This window comes from Podarcis pityusensis, assembly GCF_964106645.2.
Source record: "Podarcis pityusensis genome assembly, chromosome: 10".
Taxonomy (NCBI): Eukaryota; Metazoa; Chordata; class Lepidosauria; order Squamata; family Lacertidae; genus Podarcis; species Podarcis pityusensis.
In genome coordinates, this window is record NC_138035.1 from 31760099 (window position 1) to 31781414 (window position 21316).

At 42.1% G+C, this 21316-nt stretch overlaps 1 protein-coding gene across 4 annotated transcripts in view; it reads left to right on the forward strand.

Annotated features, from left to right (window-relative positions):
• The window catches only part of GRAP2 (GRB2 related adaptor protein 2), a 57996-nt gene extending 51007 nt beyond the window's left edge, over positions 1-6989 (forward strand). For all 4 annotated transcript variants that reach the window (XM_080971404.1, XM_080971403.1, XM_080971405.1 and 1 more), the window contains 3 exons: positions 1952-2083; positions 4205-4321; positions 4921-6989. In XM_080971404.1, coding sequence (XP_080827530.1) covers positions 1952-2083; positions 4205-4321; positions 4921-5100 — 429 coding nt within the window. In that variant the 3' untranslated portion in view covers positions 5101-6989. The remainder of the gene's footprint in view (positions 1-1951; positions 2084-4204; positions 4322-4920) is intronic.
• The last annotated feature ends 14327 nt before the right edge of the window (positions 6990-21316 follow it).

The following is a 21316-nucleotide window of genomic DNA, read 5'->3' on the forward strand; positions in this document are numbered from 1 at the left end:
TGTCCGCCAAGACCATATAACACCAATTCTGAAAGACCTACATTGGCTCCCAGTACGTTTCTGAGCACAATTCAAAGTGTTGGTGCTGACCTTTAAAGCCCTAAACGGCCTCAGCTCAGTATACCTGAGGGAGTGTCTCCACCCCCATCATTCGGCCCGGACACTGAGGTCCAATGCCGAGGGCCTTCTGGCGGTTCCCTCACTGCAAGAAGTGAGGTTATAGGAAACGAGGCAGAGGGCCTTCTCGGTAGCGGTGCCCACCCTGTGGAACACCCTCCCATCAGATTTCAAGGAAATAAACAACTATCTGATGTTTAAAAGACATCTGAAGGCAACCCTGTTTAGAGAAATTTTTAATGTTTGATGTTTTATCATGTTTTTAATATTATGTTGGGAGCAGCCCAGAGTGGCTGGCAAACCCAGCCAGATGGGCAGTGTATAAATAAATTATTATTATTACTACTACTATTATTATTATTATTATTATTATTATTGTTTTAAAGGTAAAACTAACATTCATTGCTCTTCCCAGCACTGGCCTGTGGCCCTCAGAAGGTTGGCCAGAAAGGAATGTGGCCCTTGCTTACCCAGCTCTAGCCAGTAAGAGACAGTGTTGGGGCTGAGGGATTTTTTTCATACCAAGAATACTCTAAAATGGAAAGGGTATGAAAAATTCTTAATTGAGGGAGGGAAAATTGTAGGAAGACAGTGATTTGGGAGAGAATGTCATACGGACAACACAGGAAGCTTACTATCCACATTAGAACAGAGGATCTCTGTGCCTCCTTTTAGTACCTGGCAACCCCTCCTCTGCATTTGCCTTAAACCATTTTTGCTTCCTGCATTTTGTATTGCAAATAAAAAGCCTATGTGAATCTGAACTGCCAATTTGCATTACAAAAGCATCTTTATCCGCTATCTCTTCTGCATTGGCAAGGATCCCTGGCTAGCATAAGCAGAGCAAGAGAGGCTCAAAGGTGATTTAAACCTCAAGTGTGAAAACACCAGGAAGCAAAGCTGACAGCTGGCACAACCAACATATACATAAATTAAAGGATAGGGGTCTTTCTTTCTGACTCCACTGTTGTATATGCTTGTTAGGATTGCAGGAGCTGTAGAAATATTGGCAGATCCAGTTGCAAAGACAAATTAAGCCTAAAAAGCTTAATTTTAAAACACAGTCAAATCACTAATGATTAAGATTAGACATTCCTGAAGCTCTCTGTGTGTGATTAAACCCTATGAAAAATGCCGGAGTTTTCCAAAGAGTTAAATATGCCACAACTTGCAAAAAAAAGTTGAGCGCAAAAACTATTAAATCTAACAACTGACCATGGCTTTGTGGTGAATCTGTGCCATGTCTTTAGAGAAATGAGTCTCCTTCGCACATGTTTATTACATGTGCCATGTAAAATATTAAGTTTTATATATACACACACATAAACATACATATACATATATGTTCATTGTATGTGCGTAGATTATTGGGGTTCTCCATCCAAGTTGCTGATCAGGTCTCCACCTCCTTAGCTTTAGTAAAGCAGTATTACCTATTGTTTCTAGTATCAAGGGGGCAGTAAAGGGTCTGAGCATGTCAGATTTCTCAGCACAAGGTCTCAGATAAGCTGCAGCTATAAATGTTTTTGGACACTATCTCATGCTCTAGACACGACTATAAATGAGGCCAGGGACAAAAACAACAGCAGCAGAATGACTACATCCCTTTGAGTTCTGCCCAGTGGTGTCAATAGTAACTGTCAGGATAGTGATGAATATCCCTGCCTTAAGAAAATGGAATGTGTGGAAGCTAAGGTGCCAATCACACACAAAGGGGATGGGAATGGTTCTAAGTTATCCCTTTGTGATATGAAGCCCTTGTCTGGAAGCACTCTGGGAAATAATACCTAGAAGGACGAACAAAACGTAACAGAATAAACCTCTTTCTTTCCAGGAAGCCGCTGTATGGAACTTGGCCAAAAAGACACAGGAAGTGCTTCATCTGAATGGAGGACATGGGAAAGAAGCAGGAGCATCAGGGCATAACAAAGAGGTGGATCAATCAGCATCTTGGCAGCATAAGCAGGTAACAGAAAGAGCTGGACCTCAGTTGCTCTGTCCTGCTTGCAGACTTCCCATAGACATCTGGCTAGGCACTCCAAGGCTGCATATGCACCGTAACTTTAAAGAATATTCAAAACATATCCCCACTTCACAAACTAACCTGGGAACTGCAGTTTACCCATCACAGAACTACAACTCCCAGCACCCTTTAACAAATGACAGCTCCCATTATTATTTTTTGGAGGGGAAATGTGCTTCTTAAGTGCTTTAAAGCTTATAGTGTTTACATAGCCTGAAAACAAGATGCTAGACTAAGCTAGACCTTTGGTCTGATCCAACAGGATTCTTCTTATTTTATTACATGTCTTCCTGCATGATCTTGAGATTACACTCGGTCGCGCTGAGCTGTGGTGGGAATTGATACACCTAGCCTCAAAATAAATTCCTTGCCAATCTTTTAGGCATAACTGTGCAGCTCAGAACATATAATATATTAAATAGTGCATTTCCCCCCTGGCTCTTCTCCAGGTTGTCCGTGTGGCAGCAATTAGAAGGATGTATGTAAAAGCAATATCTGAGAATCCTGTCTGATCTGGGGGGTGGGGAGGAAAGTCACGTACTGGAGCAAGCTGGAAATACTGCAACTTAGAATGTTCCAAGGAAAGGGTGTTCTTATAACAGAGTAAACATGCCCTAAACTACGCTGTGTGTACACAAGACAAGAGTGGCCTCTATTAAAGGATGGAGGCTATATCTCATCAAAAACAACCATGCTAACTATATATGAGTCATATGTCTGACATCAAGCAGAAACGTGAACTACACACACACACACACCTGGTTTAAAGTCAAACTGATTTTGACTCACTCTTAACATCTCTAGTGGGGAACAATTGACATACATATCTGCACTGAGTCGCACTGACCTTTTGTGCTGGCTGAAAGGCAGGTAAGACACCTTCAGGGGCAGTTTGAAATGTTACATTTAGTAAGAGGAAATTGGAAAATACTTCCAGAGCTACAAACAATAATCTTAGCAGTTCTAAAGGGCAGTAGTTATTTTATGGACAATAGAGCCTGCCTGCCTGCCTGCATGCCTGCCTTCAGTACAGCTTTCATCAGCGTGGCGCTCCCCAGTTGTTTGGGGCTACATCTCCCATCAGCCACAGCCCAGCATAGTTGTGCTGGCTGCAGCTGATGGGAGTTATAGTCAAAAACATCTGGAAGGTGCTGGGTTGGTAAAAGCTGTTTCAGTGGATAGGTGTAAACAACAAACCTTCCTGACAAAAGCTTTACTCCAAATTGGCCAATACATTTGACACAGTAATGGATTGTGCCACACCTCTGATTGCCTCCCACATTGTGCAATAGTACAGGTATCTAATAAGTGGCATTTGATAAAGCTGATGTAAGACACTGCTCAGTGCTGGCCCAGGACATTTTTCTGCCTAAGGCAAAAGCAAATTGCAGTGAACTGCAGTGTAGGCAAGCATTTTGCACAGAGGTGGAAGTGTTTGCAGCCTCAAAGAAAAATAGGAACAGGATTTCCAGTTGTCCAGTTTAAAAATAAAATAAAATAACCAGGCACAAAAACTCAATACCAGCCACTACATAAATGTTCCATTGTGTGACAGAAATTGTAATAAATCCCTTGTACACATCACAGGTTACTCTGGCTCCAGTGCCCTCTCACTGCTGGTGTTGGAAGCTGAGTAAGCATGACATTGGCCACAATTCATATATACACTACAGTCTCTTGAGAAATTCTCCTGCTTCCATCCAATCTGAAAACATAAGACACATTCACTTTGAAATTAAGCTGAGGTGTGTACATTTGAGACAGCCATAGCACATGTGTAGGTGACAGCTTCACAAAAGGAGTACATGGTGGGGGCAGGTAGTTGCAGATGCAGGGAAACCAAACAGGTAATGCACATTGGCTGAGGACTTCCTTTCCCTCTCTCTGGTGTGTGCAAAAAAGTGCTAATATGACTTGCAAAACAGCAGGAGGAAACAATCTCACTGTGTTTTAAGCCACCAGTGTGTACATAGCCAAAGTGTTTCCTGTTCAGCAGGTAACTATGAAAGTATCAGATCCCCAATAGAACAGATTCATCATTATCTTATTCTGTTCACATTCTAGGACCGACGTGGCAGGAGTCTGGACATTAAAGATACGTCTCAGAGCCAAAGACACCATGGAGAAGGGAGTGGACCATCTGTGTTCCGGAGACACACCGATCCAGCACAGCAACCACAGGTATGGCAGGTACCTGTCTTTCTTGAGAGGCAGAGTCTAGGTCTAGGGGAATGTGAGGCACGTTTCTATTCAAAGAGCAACACTGCATGTATTATTCTGCATATGCCACTTTGAAATAAAAGTTATACTAAACTTTTATGCAAGTTCAGGAACTTGGTTCTCTTGTTATATTCTTGGTGGGAAAGGAGTAGTAACATCACTTTATTTTTAGATATAGCTGTGACATTTTAAATAGTTTACACTGTACAAAGTTCCTTACATATTTTTATTATTATTATTATTTTGTAAAAAGACAGCCTGAGTCCATGGTCAACCAAGAAAAAAGGGGGAAACCATAAGAAATACAAAGGTATCGGGGAACTGATGGCTATCTAGGACAAGTGTCTTATTTTCCCCAAAACAAAATATTTCATTTGCTGGGTATGTCTATGCAACAGATGTGCAACCTTGAAGGAGGATGTGCACTCTGTTCAACAAATGAGACTCAACCACTCCCATACTTATTGTGCAAATATAGCTAGTTAGAAAGGCCATCAGTGGTTTGGTGGGGGCATGTTATGCTACAGCTGACACTTTCTTTTGTCTTCCTCTGTTATTAGCGAACACAGTGGGTCCGTGCCTTGTATGACTTTGAGGCAGTGGAGCAAGATGAGCTAGGTTTCTACGCTGGAGATGTCATTGAAGTCCTGGACAACTCTGATGCATTCTGGTGGAAAGGCTCTTTACATGGAAAATTGGGTCTCTTTCCTGCCAACTATGTAGGGCCAATGTCCTGGTAAATTTACATGGTTTGTGACTGTCTCTGTTTTAATGAGAATGCACCATCTAATCAATACCTTTCATGCGCAATCATAGCACCAACTATTCAGCACTCAATATTAAAAGAGCTTATGCTCTTTTAATTTTTTGTTTTTAATGGTAGCAAGAGTCTTAGGTTGTCTAAAAGAGCTCACTTAACTTCCTATGAACTGTGTCTCATTTCACAGATCTAAGTTAACATGATCTTTCTTTCAGTGGCTATTTCTTAGGCAATTCTTCAGAGAAAGTTTTGGTTTCACCTCAACCCTGTGTGCCATCCCAACTTCATAGCAGTTTGACTGCCACAGCTGAACTATGAAACTTCATGTCAATTGGGTACAGTTCTGTCTGCATTCTGTATGCAGAATGCATACAGATGTACATAATTTGAGCTTTTTATGTCACCATCTTGAGTTCAGAGACCAGGCAGTCATGTGTTTCATATGGAAAGTACATCATGTACAACTCTGATTGTATCCTCCTTCAAACAGCTTTTCAACTATTTTATAATTTATCGTTTGCTTTTAATTTTTAAAAAGTGGATGAAGGTATGTTTAACTTTATAAGTGTACATACAGTGCTTGAATTTTATTTAATTTTTTAACTTCAGACTGCTCACCTGAAACATAGGGAGAGGCCAGGCAAAAGAATGAATCGGTGTTCAGTTCACAGATCAGTACACCTGTCATTTGCATTTCAAACTCGGGGGACAGCACGCCCAGTGGGGGGAAATGCAGTGCAACTCCTGTTTTTGTTTTGTTCTGGGTATGTATTTACATACCCTGATTCCCCTTTATTGTAAGATTATAGAATTCCCAAGTAAGAAATGTTTGCATTATTGTTCTCTAGTTTGGTTGCCCTTTCAGACTGTTGCAAAGGTGTATATGCATGCTTACTTTGTTCAGCAATTCATCATGTGAGAACACTGCAATTCTGTTGTCTTGGACTGGACTTGTGAGTTGCTGTTTTGTGTTTAATTTGGATTGGGCTTGGGCTTCCCTAGTACTAGCTAGAGAACAAAAAAAAGCTCTTCTTCACAGAGCTCTTCTGCAGCAGTCAGCAGCAGGAGCCCCATTTCTGTGAAGCAATTTGCATTGTGGCCATTTGGTTTAAGGCCATTTGATGTACCACCACCATTGTCTCAATAACCATGTAGATCCACATAAAGACATAGGGCCATTCCATATGGCAAACATGTACCATGGTTTTCTACCAGTTGGTGGTGGCTTGATCCATTAGGGCTTGTCTTGGTTCATTTGTCATGCTAAGCCAAACCATGGTATGGTGCAAGCATGAGGGCTATGGGACATGATATTGTGGTTGCTTTGCTCTTCCCCAGTCGTTTTACTGCTATGCTGAGCTAAACCACAGCTTGGTTTTGCATCTTGTCCAAATCCATGTTTGTAGTTTAGTTCTCTCCAGACTAATCATGAGTTCTGACAAAGGTTTTTCTTTTCTGGGAGGACTCATGCCCATGGCTGTTTGGGTTAGCATGATGTACAAGCAAGGCCATTGTCTTTAGCTGTTGCCTGTTAGGTGGGGTTGCCGTATTTTGAGGAGCAAAAAAGAGGACGCTATGACGGCCATTCAAAGCAAATAAATGCAATTTGTCTTGAATTTTACCCCTGAAAAAGAGGGTGTGTCCTGGAAAAAGAAGACACATGGCAACCCTACTTAGGTGACAATAATCCAACTACATCCCAGAATCCATAGCCCTGCCTTTTTTTGTGTGAAGACAAACTATGTACTTGCTGTCAAAAAAGATTTTAGTGTTATATTATTTCTATCTGTTGGGGTGCTCCAGAAGGGGCTACACCGTAATCCTGAGAATGTATAAAGTTATACTCATTAAAAATATATTGAGTTTCTATTACTTTGAATAAAGATGGTTATTTAGCAGTACTGAAACAAAGAGGCAAATATACAACCAAAGGGCAACTGGGGTTGTCATAAGTACAATAAAAAAAGAAGTTTAAAAATCCTAAAACCTGAAGTACAGTAATTGTGCATCTTAGCTGAAATTTAGCTAATTGTGTTCACCCAGTCATATCATTCAGCAGTTCAGGAAGTAATAATTAAGTGTTAAGCTATTGTTTCATTTGAAATTAAAAAAATCAGCTAGCAAAACCGTGCCAGTTCCTAATGAAATTGACATACCCATTGTCAGTCTAAGCAAACAGAAGTAAAACCAGGTGATTCCCACCCCACACCCAGCACACACAACTAAAGCTTAAATACATACTGCTATGGTCGGATTTGTAATGTTGCTTACCCTTCAGCAGCAAACATGAAAGAAATGTTTTGTTTAGAGAACTTTCCTCCAACAGCAATGACAGTATGTGAGTTATATAAAGTAGATATCTTCAACCTCATCATCCACGGGACTGAAGACCCACTTTAAACCCAAACATGCATTTCGGGACCTATTTCTCCATTTTTTACTATATATTTACATGGTTGCAACCCACCTTGGCTCAGGCCAGACTCACTAGTGAGTCACAACCCACCAACTGAAGACCAGTGACACACAACATATAAGAGCTGAGGGAGTACATGGGAATGAAAGGGAATTTTCCTCACAGGAACGAGATGACAAAAGCTAGTAAGAAAGTGCTAATTCTTTTAATAGTAAGTGAAGGTTTGGTTAAAGCACAGGTTGTTAAGTATTGCTCTCAGCTGGGTTGTTCTTGAGACTACCTTTTTGCCCTTGGAATGACAGAAATCCATACTTTCATTTACAGGGTCCCTGTGGTTAATAAAAAGGAATTAAATGAAAGCTTTAATGTTAAAGGAGACTCCAACGCTATTGTGTGCTGCCAGTAGAGTAATACTTCTCTCACAGTCGGGCACAGGGGGGAAATGGAGTCCTTCTACAGCTTGCTTGCGCTGCTACAGAGCCACAATGCAGGAATGCCAACTTAAATCTAAAATATTGGGGGAGGGGGAGGTAGTGCTTTTTTTCTTTAAAAAAACAAGTTTAGGGATTCTCTCATTTTGACTCAAGAAAAGTTCAAATGTTGGAAAATAAATACAGCAAATAGACAAAAGTACAAAGATTCACAAAATGTTTAGGGGTATGCACACCTCTGCGTACCCGCAAGAAAAAAAGCACTGGAGGTAGGTATTCCCTGTCCCGTATAAACAATTACAAGACACAGTGCACACATACACCAGTTGAATGGTAATGCCCATCAACTTTGGGGGGCAGCAGGCCCCCTCAAATACTTTATGGGGGCGGTGAGGGGACCTCAGCCCCTAGGAGTTGGCTCTTATGCCACAAACTTGGGCCCTGTGTGCACAATATATTTAAAGCAGTGTCATACCACTTTAAATAGTTACGGCTCCTCCTAAAGAATCCTGGTGCTGAGGGTTATTAGAAGGCCCACATCACCCTTTACGGAACTACAGTTCCCTGGGGAGAGGGATTGGTTGTCAAGAACTCTGAGAATGGAAGCTCTGTGAGGGGGAATAGGGGTCCCCTAACAACTCTCAGCACCCTTAACAAACTACAGTTCCCAAGATTCTTTGGGGGAAGAAGCCATGACTGTTTACAATGGGATAGTGCTGCTTTAAACGTGTAGTACAGATGGGGCCTAGGGCATGCCAGTTGTCTCTTCATTCTGGGAGCTTTTTTCAATCTGAAGGACCTCATTACCTCAGGGGGGGGGGGCAGAGAATATGGTGGGCAGGGTTGGAGCTAAACATGGATGGTTGCATATCTTTCTCTTACAGCCCCACCCTTTCTTGTTCTGCTACCCCACCCCCCTCACACACACACCTGCTCACTTGGGCCTGAGGCTAAGGAGGAACATCTGGGCTAGTGAGAGGATCTTGTGTGCTACATGGGAATCCCTCCATGGGCCTTATCTGTCCTATAGGCCAGCAGTTCTCCCCCCACCTCTATGAAAGAACCTCTGGGCCCTTCCCATTCCTCCTCAGTGCCGCTGCTGCTTGCTTACTCGCTCTGAGAAGCTGAACCATTAGAGAAATTTACAGAAGGAGCAGTAACTGTAACATAACTTGTCCTATCTGTCTGGAAGTTGGTGCAGTTTTGCCCCAGAAGAACAATTAAGTGAAAGGGCAATGGCAACAGTGTTGGTGAGATCTCACTCAGAGAAGGTGGTGACCATTGTAACCAAGCCCCCCCCCCCCCCCAATCCAACTTGGAACCAGCTCACAATAGCGTGCTTGATTATTTATTACAAATACACATTTGTTGTGCCAGAAACAGTGTGTTTGCTCTGTATTGCCTGAATCCTTCCACCTATAATTCATTTTGCACAGATGTTGTGTGTTTCACCTGTGGCCCTCCAGATTTTTGCAAAAGGAAACAGGTAGGGTATCACCATGTTATACAATATTTGTCAGAGTGGCAGAGCACTGCCAGCTACTTTCGCTTTCAGAGGAGTCTTTAATGTGACATTTTTTGTGAAGTGGGTTAATTTGCATGAAACATGAAAGATGCCATTTACAGAAATAGAACTGACAACCGGAAAGGGCTGTATATGTAGCTGTCAGCTACTAGTCTGTGGGAAATAGACAAGTGAAGCAATAACTCATGATGAACCCAGTGCAAAGGAAATGTTCAAAGCACATTGTATGTATTAGTGAGAAATCAAAGCCACAAATCTGACAAAGAATGTACTAGAAAAGACGCATGAAGTATTGCAGAAGACAAGTCATGACAACTCTCTGCCTAGTAAACCTTCTATGGCGCCCATCTAAAAGAAAGGTGGAATTTTGCCAGTATGAGACAAAAGAAGTGGAAGGAACAGGAGCTCTGATCCAGATATACCAGTGTTTTTTAAACACTGAGCAAACGCTTCTGAATTTATTCTACCTGTTGCTTCCTTCCAACCCAAGACCAACGGATGATTTTGAGAAGATTCTCATGAGCCGCTGTACACAGACAGACCTGCTATATGCAAGGATTTGTGGATTGAGGTACTACAAATCCAGTGTTTAAGGCCTAGTTGTTGGAGGGAGTTTGACACCATCTGTCCGAGGATCTTTGTTGTTGTTTAGTCGTTTAGTCGTGTTCGACTCTTCGTGACCCCATGGACCAGAGCACGCCAGGCACTCCTGTCTTCCACTGCCTCCCGCAGTTTCGTCAAATTCATGTTGGTAGTTTCAAGAACACTGTCCAACTATCTCATCCTCTGTTGTCCCCTTCTCCTTGTGCCCTCCATCTTTCCCAACATCAGGGTCTTTTCCAGGGAGTCTTCTCTTCTCATGAGGTGGCCAAAGTATTGGAGCCTCAGCTTCACGATCTGTCCTTCCAATGAGCACGCAGGGCTGATTTCCTTAAGAATGGATAGGTTTGATCTTCTTGCAGTCCATGGGACTCTCAAGAGTCTCCTCCAGCACCATAATTCAAAAGCATCAATTCTTCGGCGATCCGCCTTCTTTATGGTCCAGCTGAGGAGCTTACCCTTCCCTTAAACTCCCCCCACCACCACCTTCATGTGCCCTGCATGCATGCCACAAAGCAGGAGGGTGCTGCTCCACAGTTTGACAATTGCTATGCTCTGTGTGCATACATGTGTGAAGCCACCGTTCTGACAAATCTGTGTGAAATATTATGCTTACTGTTGCAGTAAAGATAATAAACTGAATGTCAGTGACCTGTGGGAAATGATTTATAATGAACTGAAAAAGGTATTTAAGTATACCTTCACTAAGAAACCAGAGGCCTTTCTTTTGGGTATTGTCGGCCAAGGGGTGGTAAAGAAGGACCGGACATTTTTTATGTATGCAACAACAGCAGCAAGGATACTTCTTGCAAAGCACTGGAAAACTCAAGATCTACCCACACTGGAAGAATGGCAGATGCAACTGATAGACTTCATGGAACTGGCTGAGATGACCGGCAGAATTCGTGACCTGGGAGAAGAGAAGATGGAGGAGGATTGGAAGAAATTTAAGAATTATTTACAAAAGCATTGTAATTTGAGTGAATGTTAAGCAGGATGCTAGATCATAAATAATTGAGCACCACTAACTTAGATGATTTAAGATAATAAGTGAGATTGAGAAAATATAAACCTTTTTGAGAATTATAAGATTATAAATACATAAATGAGATATAAGAATGCAAATAAGATAATAAATTGCTGGTAAAAAGTTATAATGATGAAAGTGGGAGCGGGAGATGTGAGGAAGTCCAAAGAAAATGTGAAATTATGTTAAAGATATTTGTTATACTGTTCATTATATTCATTCTTATTGTAAACCCCAATAAATATTTTTTTTTTTTAAAAAAATGAATGTCAGTGACCTGTACATCCTGATGATTGGATACTGAAAAGCTGGAATTAGTTTGAACTAATCCCATGATCATGCAGTTAGCGGAATTTAGAAGGAACCATCAGGAAATGAGGGTATATGGTGCTGTGGGAGAGATCTTATCAGAGCCGTAGCTAGGTGATCTTGCGCCCCTGGCAGAACCATCCAGATTGTGCACCCTAGCCACGAACAAATTAGTGCTTCTTTCCGCCTCTCCTCCAACCCCCCCAACCCCCTGCACCCATTCAATTCACCCTCTATAACCATTTCTAATGAGGCAATAATTGATATTTATATTTATGGACATATTTTTAGCTGATTTTGCACCACCCCCATTGCCTGCACCCCTGATGGGGGCCCACCTCACCACCCCCTAGCCCTGGATGTTATGGGGATAATGTTTGGGGGGCATTAGCACCAGGTGGCTTGGGGTTCTGCTAGAATGTCAACTGAACCTGTGGCCTTTGTTTGATATTGTAGGGAGACGTCTTTCGCACAGTTGTTTACAAAGACATTTATCCATGTATCACATATCTCATGTAACAATTACAGCATTTAACTAAGCAGTAGCAAAAGTAGCACAAAATTAGAATAATCATTAATTATTTTTAGCAGTAAATGTCATCAATTATTTTTAGTAAGAAAAGGAGGTGGAAGGAACCTTGCATGAAGAGGAGGAGGCATAAAAAGTGGGGAAAGACAAAGGAAGAGTTAAGTGAGAACAATCTAACACAATTAGCTTCTGTGGTCTTGGTTTAAAATGAGGCAACACTAATGGCACTAAAAAAACCACCCTTGATTCCAGTGTCATCTGTCTGTGCTATGGGGTGAGGTCTTGTCCTGGTCTGACCAGAAGAGGTCTAGTCCTACCTGCAAGAGTGCCTCTCTCCCAACCCTCCAAGCAGTGCATCCAGCAGCAGAGGCCCTACTGGCTGCATGTACACCACACTTCAAAAGCACATGATATCTCCCAAAGAATCCTGTGAACTGTAGTTTGTTAAAGGAATTGTAGCTGGGAATTGTAGCTCCACAGGAGGGGTAAACTACACTTCCCATAATTATTGGGGGGGGGAGTAATGTGTTCATATTATTTTTCAGCTAACTTGACCTTCACATAGCCCATTATTCTAGTTTCGGGTCGGTAGCCATGTTGGTCTGCTGTAGTCGAAAGAAAATTTAAAAATTCCTTCCAGTAGCACCTTAAAGACCAACTAAGTTTGTTATTGGTATGAGCTTTCGTGTGCACACTTCTTCAGACACTTCTTCAGGTAACACTTTCTCTGCATGGAGGAGGAAGATCCCTGCCTTCGCCTTCCCCTGGCCTACGCATTCTCTCCACCAGTGAACAGGGGAGGGGGATTGGCCGGTGCTCTGTGCCTCCCCTCCACCTGCAAAATACCCCACCTAGAAATGTGGCTGCCCCACATCTAATTGGTCTACATAACAAAGAAGGCTGGCTACAGGGCTGGACCCCTGGATCAACCCAGTTAAAGCTTGCATCCTGTTTAAAACAGAAAATCAGTCGAAGTCCTTTCATTACATAAAATATGATTGCACTCGGAATCTAAAATGTATAGCTTCTGCATCTCCGTACCCTCCAAATTCAGTTTGCCCAAAAGGTTGCTTGTTTGGGGGTGGGAGAAGGAATTAACAAATGCTCATTAAGATTTTCTGATTGTGCTCCAAACTAGTTCAACCAGAAAGTCTTGTTGCCGATACCCTTTTGGGTTGGGTGCAGCAGCTATCTCTCCTGCTGATCAGTCGGTTAAACCCTCCAATGCTTACGCATCAAAGTCTTGAACACAGCATGAGCAGAATTATAGCCAGAGCCTATCATCTGGAATCTGCATAGTTTTCATTATTCTAAAAGCATTGTTACAACAATGTTCTAATGCTGACTATGAACGTTTCACTATCACTTCTGATGTTAGGCCACAAAAAAATAAGTTGTCAGCTATGGCTGCTTTCTGTTTAGATAAACCATTGAATTGACAAGATAGAAGGCTGCATTGGCTCTTACGGGACAAGAAGTAAACTACTTGAACTAGGAAAAAAGAGGCGGATGGAATTAATCTGATGAAAGCAAGTAACTGCTGGTCTAGGAAGTAGGCACTTGAGCATTGTGCAAAAGCATTTTGTAGCATAAACTGGTTTTATTTATGTTCCTGCATTTCTATTGTTGATTATATAGTATTCATTTAATTGTGAGTGCATATGGGGAAGTGGGTGTGTTCAAAGAATTATTCAGTTGTGCCTTGTACATTCCCCATCTGTTTAAAAAAAGTGGATAATGATACTCAATTACCTTCCTTGCAGGGATGTTACACTGGCAGATGAAGAAGATTCTGTATAATACTGTGTAAATACTGTGGTGGGAAAGTTGTCTTGATTTCACTCTCTCAACATTTGAAATGTAGCCACTTGTCCAAAAGGGCTAGTGGCCCTTGAGAAACACACACACACACACACCCCTAGTCCAATGTACCGTAAATAAAGTAAAGACCGAGGGCGAGGGAATATCTGCTTGTTGGAAGAACAAGTTCTCCAACAGGTGCTGAGAAGATAATAGAGATTGCACCCATCTGATATGCAGTGAGAGGGTGTTCCAAAGGACATGTAGACAAAGGACAAAAGATGCCACACTACTGCAGGTGATGAGCCATAATCTCAATACGGGTCAAACACCTCAGATGTGTCAACTGACAAGAATATGCTCAGCAAGTGTTCTCTGTTTCCCTGTTATGGTTATGCCATCAACCACATGCAGTAAAACCACATGCAGACCAATCCTGAACACCTAAAATGAGCACTTGTGTGTTTTAAAACCATTTGGAGTGCAGTGGTCACACGGATGCATAGTGACTGCCTCATTTCACAAAAGTTGCTAAGAAGGGTACCTGCACATTTTGCTTAATAACTTTTTTTTAGGTGGGCTAGATGATTTGTTTATTTTTATTTTTTAAAGAAAGTTTAGTGTATGGGGCCTGTGGCAACCTATACGTTATGTTGCTGATGCTTTTGTTGATAATTTGCTTTGGGATGTTTCATGGGAAGTGATTCAGAAAATAAATGCCTAGTTGTTCCACATGTATACCTAAGGAACACAATTTGCATTGTTAGCTTAGGTCATGGTATGCCACAGCAAGAAGTGGTATTTCCTGGAGGGAGAATTAACAACAGGAAAGTCTCTTAGAGTTTGGATGGCACGCCAAGTCAAAGCTTTTGGTTTGGTTACAGCTCATGGTTAGTAAGGAGAGAGCATAACCACAAATGCATATTGTTTTCCAGACAGGGTAGTCATTGATTGTTCTTTTGTGTTTTCCCTGCTTCCTCTTCCTCTACACACACACACACACACACACACACACACACTATGTACCTATTTGTTTGTGGGAATTTTTTTTTTTTTTTAGTTATTGTTCAGACTTAAGGTTGCCATATTTCAAAAAGTAAAAACCAGGACCCCCCCAAAATTGTTGAGCTTTTTTTTTATGAAAAAAGATCCCGGACAAACTGCCACATTCTTAAAATCCCCCCCTCCCAGACATCAGTTCTGCCTTTGAAATCCCGGTAATGTATGACAGCCCTAGACAACATGCTAATCAAAATCTTGGGTTAGTCCAGTGCAGTGTAGCACAAAGCATCAGGGAAGATCAAAGTGGATCTTCTCCAGAAGCCTTCGTATTTGCACAATTTGGCTCAGTATCTTTTGTAAACCAGGTCAACAAATCGGAATACAGTATAGAGTCCTCAAATACATGGTTTATTATATAAATATGTAAACAAAACACATGTGAAGCTAGACTGGCAATGAATGAGTCAGAATCATAGAGGAAGCCTATGCCTTGGCAGACCAGGCAGGAACAAATAACAGATGGGAAGTATATGAGATCAGGGCTTTCCTAGAAAAAATTGTCTTTTATTGAGAAAAATACAATGAAACAGCAATGAAACAACTACCAAGGCATCTTTTCAGATGGAGAGAAGGGTTGTTCCACAGGATGACCTTAGGCTGCCAAGGAGTTGAAACAGAAAAAAGGGAGATTGCAGCATAAGTTGGGGGAAGAGGGCAAATGTAAGGTATGCATTTTTCAGTTAAATATCTGGCACATGGCCAGGCTGCAGAGGTTGGTTGCTACTTCATGCATGGTGCAGACTTATAGGTTTCGTACGAAATAAAAAATGTTGTTTAGTCACTAGCTCAGCTCAGACAATGGAGCAGTGAATCAAGATGCAGGTACCAACTGCAATGCCAAAGTGTGTCCTCCCTAAAAGAGGTTGTGGTGAGACCTGGAGACTGACCTCCTGGTTTTGAGTGGGTCTATTGGATAGCCACAACCCCCCAAATTGGTAGGTCCCTCGTTGCTGGGTGTAATCTGACCAATGGGGTAAGCCTAAATGATTTGAGGGACCTATTTAATCCCTTGCATGTGACCCAGAGATTCTCTTTTGGCTCGTGCAAACACCCGCCCACCTCTCCCTATATTTAGGGTATTTTGCGATTGACCTTGCTATGCTGTTGTGTGTCGTCTGTCATTGGGACAGGGGCATGGCAGGAATTTCCCCTACTTGGCTGATTGGCTGTTGCCATTTGGGTTTCGCCTGCCGCGTAGCAAATCGTCACAACTTGTAAGGTTGCGGATAGGCACTGGTTCATGTGATAGGGATGGGAGAACGATCTTGCCATCCCTATATGAAGGGTATTCCATTAAAGGAATCCAGGGTTTGGTCAACCCCCTAGAGGGAGAGTGGACAGAGTCTGTTCCCGGGCTTTCCACCTACCTCAGGTGTTCACCCTTGGTTGACCTATGCTGGTGCCCTGGGTCAGCACTACCTGCAACTGTGTAGGGAGCTAGTCGAACCAGAGCCTATGCAACCACTCACTAATCTGTAATCAATAAAGTTGTGGCCTAAATTCTGCCAAAAACCAAAACTAAAATTTGAGTCAAATGTGTTTTTATTTAGGGGGGAGGTCTCTGGGTCTGAACATGCAAAACAGGTCTGCTAGGAAAACTAACTTGTGGAGGCTGAAGAGAGAGACAGGCGTGGAAGGAAACCCTATGGAGAGTATGAGGCAAGAATGGTGTTTCCATTCCAGGCACACACACGCAACAGAGAGAGTTGTTCTCAGAAATACTGACAAGCTGGTGGAGTGGCAAGTGGTTTTTTCCTTATCTTTTATTTGACAATGGCCTGTTTTTAGGGTGAGGCTTTTCCTCGTACAAACTAAAAGTGAAAGGAATGTAGATGACAGTGGTGGAATTTCCCTCTGCAGGCAATGAGTGCAGAGTGCAAGAGGAGGTTGTGTGTACCTTTTGGGTGGAGTCTCCAAACGTGAATAGGTGTAAGTGCTTTTAATAGAAGCTGCCAGACAACTTGTTTATTGAGCATTCATTGTGACTTGTTTTCAGGGAGGCTAGCTGACATTTATTTATTTCACAAAATTTATGTACCACTTGATGGCAATGAAATCTCAAAGTTGCTTCCAATGAAAACCACTAAACAATAAAATTATCAACAGAAAGTTTAAAAACAATAAAGTATTCAAAACATAATTTAAATCCACAATAAACTAAAAACCAGATTAAAACATGTTTGTTTTTTTCTGCTGGAGAGCTTCAATAGCACATTTCAATCCTATAAATGCTACTCCTTCCACATGCATACAATGCGGCTAGCATGTTTAAACAAAACAAGCAAAAGCCTTATGCTCTGGATCGCTGAAATAGCATCCACTGATTATGAAAGAAAGAAAAACACCACTGTGTACTACTATGTGTGACACATTCCTAGTATAATCATCATGCTATATTTGTTCTGCAGTTTATTCCTTAATAAAATGCTGACTCATTCAGGTACTGGTGCCATTTGTTCCAATTTGCCTGTTGCACAAATGTAATTTGCTCTGTAAGCAATTCCAATTGAGGTCAAATAAAAGCCATGTGGCCTATTTAGTTCCCCAACAAATAAAGAGCTTAGGAGAAGAGGGCAAGGCATGCCACATGACTTCCTGAGGTTGAGCGCTGCATGAAACCCTGGTCCAGCAGGGCCAGGCCACCCAGAGGGCAAGGTGATCCCAGTGTTTATCTTTATCTCCCACCACCACCTTGTTCCTGATGTAGAATATGTCTGGTGTTAGGATTGTACAGTTAAAGATATGCTGTATCCAGTTGATTAGAGGAGCAGACTTTAATCAGGGTTGCTGAGAGTTCATGTTATTTTGCTTCTGGGAAGTTAGAGCAATAGAAAACGAGAAAGGAAATATTAATTAATGTGCATTTCCTCTGTCAGTGAGTGGTAGCTTTCCCTTACTAAATTATAAATCAACCTCATCCTTCATTCAGTATCATAGAAGAGTACCCATATTGAGCTTTCTGATAAATCGGGGCAAATTAATTTAAATTTAATTGATTACAGCAATTTAAATGGCCATGAATGCATTATATGGGTGAAGAATTGGATTTTCCAGGTATAAGATAGTGAACATTAATTGCTATGGAGACTGGGGAAGAGGATGAGGAAATCAGATATCTCTACTATAATAATTTCATCAAAGCAAGCCGTACAGGGTTGAGACATAACTAGCAGCTATAATCTACAAAAGTAAAATAACTGCTTTGCCCCTAAGGGACAATGGCACCATCCGTACTATACATTTAAAGCAGTATCATACCACTTTAAAGAGTCACGGCGTCCCTCAAATAATTCCTGGAACTGTAGTTTAAGAGTGCCAAGAGTTGTTAGGTAACTCCTCTTCAGCTCATAGAGCAACAATTCTCAGAGAGATTGACTGTTAAACTGCTCAGGAAGTTGTAAATCTGGGAGGAAAATAGGAGTCTCCTAACAACTTTCAGGGACGCGGGTGGCGCTGTGGGTTAAACCACAGAGCCTAGGACTTGCCAATCAGAAGGTCGGTGGTTCGAATCCCCACGACGGGGTGAGCTCCCGTTGCTCGGTCCCTGCTCCTGCCAACCTAGCAGTTCGAAAGCACGTCAAAGTGCCAGTAGATAAATAGGTACCACTCTGGTGGGAAGGTAAACAGTGTTTCTGTGTGCTGCTCTGGTTCGCCAGAAATGGCTTAGTCATGCTGTCTGCGGATCAACGCTGGCTCCCTCGGCCAATAAAGCGAGATGAGCGCCGCAACCCCAGAGTCGTCCACGACTGGACCTAATGGTCAGGGGTCCCTTTACCTTTACCTAACAACTTTCAGCCCTCTTAACAAACTACAGTTCCCAGGATTCTTTGGAGGAAGCCATTATTATTTAAAGTTGTGTGATACTGCTCTAAATGTATAGCACACATGGGATCCCTGCCAGCATTTCTAAACTGTATAGTGCCCTTCTCCAACCAGGTGCCCTCCAGATGTTTTGGATTAGAAATCTTATTAGCCCCAGGCATGTTAGGAAACATTCCCAAATGCCAACAGCTGATATATCTCACAGTTTAACAACAACTGAAACACTGCCATGAGGAAAATAATGAAGAGTTTGTGAAATAAATGAAAAACAAATGTGATTTTATTTATTAGTGCCATAAAGTAACAGTGATGCCTAGAGAAAAAAATATATCTTACCTTAATTACCTATACTGAAAACGCTAGAAGAACAAGCAAAAGACCACATACATTCAGACTTATTCCCTGTGGGCGCTATCTCCAATTTAATAACTTCCAAGAAAAATTTGGCTTGAAAGCCTTTTTTGTTCTTTCTTTTTCCCATTAGAGGACTCCCCAGTCAGATCCACAACTCACCCCTTTGCATAGGAACAGGAGGTGAAGAAAGGGATGAAAAGCCTGGTTTTCCTGAGTCATAGACCGAAAGAGAGAGGTCATGTGAACACATTGTGACTCAACTAGAACAATTTTCCAAATCAGCAGTCTGCTTTTTCTGCCAGAGGCTGAGCAGCAAGACAGGTAGAAAAACATCTGACACTTTTTCTTCCTTCAGTTAAGACCCTGTCAGCCTCTAGCTGTCTTGCCACATAACTATATCCCTTCCCCTTTTTGTTTAGATTAGACCTAGGAGTCTTGAGCTGGGGTGGTGGAACCTCAGGCTTGGTGAGGGCTGAATATGGCCCTCCAAACCACTCTTATCTGCCTTAGGGACTCTAGCCATGCTCTCTCCCCAGGCCACACCTCCTGCACATCCTCCTGGAGGGCTATTGTCTGGCTGGGATGTTTTTATGCCTCTTACTTGCCTGGATGAAGGATAGAAGACTATGTGTATTTGTGTAGAAGCCTCCAACTTTTGCATGGGTGGAATGTAGCGTGTTGTACAAAGGAAAGTCACATCCCTTGTTCCACCCATTTTCCATTTCTGGTCCCAGCCAGTTGATGCCTCTTGCCCTGCTCACCACTGTCATGTGCCCCTTGGAGCATTGCAACAAGAGATTGTGTCTTTGGGGCAGAACATATTGGGATGCTGGTGGCAGAGGAGCAGAAGAGAATCTTTCATACTTTTCCTTCACTATACAAATTATGCCAGATGGGACCAGCATTTCACAGTTGTTGTTTTTTACATCGTTACTGATTATGGCACACACATCGCTTTTTGAAGACGGGGACTACATTTGCCCACCTCCAGTCTGCAGGGACCTCACCTGTTCTCTAATAATTCTCAAAGACAGGGGTCAGCAACCTTTTTCAGCTGTGGGCCGGTCCACCATCCCTCAGACCATGTGGTGGGCCAGACTATATTTTTTTTTGGGGGGGGGGAATGAACGAATTTCTATGCCCCACAAATAACCCAGAGATGCATTTTAAATAAAAGCACACATTCTACTCATGTAAAAACACACAGATTCCTAGACTGTCCGCAGACCGGATATAGAAGGCCCCCAGGCCTTAGGTTGCCTACCCCTGCTCAAAGATAAGGGCTCTGATATTACATCCGCAAGGTCCTTTAGTACCCTTGGATGCAGCTCATCAGGCCCTGGAGATTTAAATTCATTTAAAGTAGCTAGGTGTTCTCTTACTACCTCTTTTCCTACCTTGCGCTGCAGCTCCCTCCTTACATCATTTATTCTGTTATCACCAGGTTGGGCATCACTTTCCTTTTGGGTGAAGGCAGAGGCAAAGTAGGTGTTGAGTAGTTCCGCCTTCTCTGTGTCACCCAATAGCATTTCCCCGACTTCTCCACAAAGAGGACCTACTGCTTGCTTGCTCTTCCTCTTGCTTTGGACATAGCTGAAGACACATTTGGAATGAGATGTTACAGCACAATTTCATCTATTAATGATTATATACAAGTTCTCTCGTTTCATTGAGGGATTTGCTTTTAAAACACTGCAGGCTATTGTGTAAACAGCTGTGAAACTTCACTAAATACTGCTGTAAATGTGCTGACTGTTCAGCTCTTGCATATGGAAAATCTTCTTAAGAGGCAGCTGCCATACAACCAGTTTAATATATAAGCATCTTTTCACTTTTGGACATAGCTAAGCACTTCAGTCTCTGTTGACCATTTAGCAGATCAAAGGCTTCATGCTGTAATAGGAATACTAACTAAGACACAGTAATGTCTCCACTTATTGGTAATTGCATGCCTGATCCAAAAATTAGACCCGCAAACACCTGCCAGACGGTAATAAAATGGAGTTTCCCTAGGACCAACCAGGCAACAGACTTCCAATGCTCTTAGTTTTCAGCTTGTGCAATAAAATTGAAAATGTAGGAAAAGGGAGCAAAGTAAGTGAGTATCATGAGGAAAATACTGGCACCTTTGGTTCCCAAGACACACATTTTTAAATCTCTCAGTATACTAGAACAAGGGAACATAGAAGCAAAGCAATATAATAGCTATGTGTATTTTACATTCCTGACATAGGGTTGGTTGTATATTAACATAATTAGTCTGTATAACATAGGTTTAAGCTTTGCCATTATACTGGCAGCTCCCACATTGCAGAGTGAGC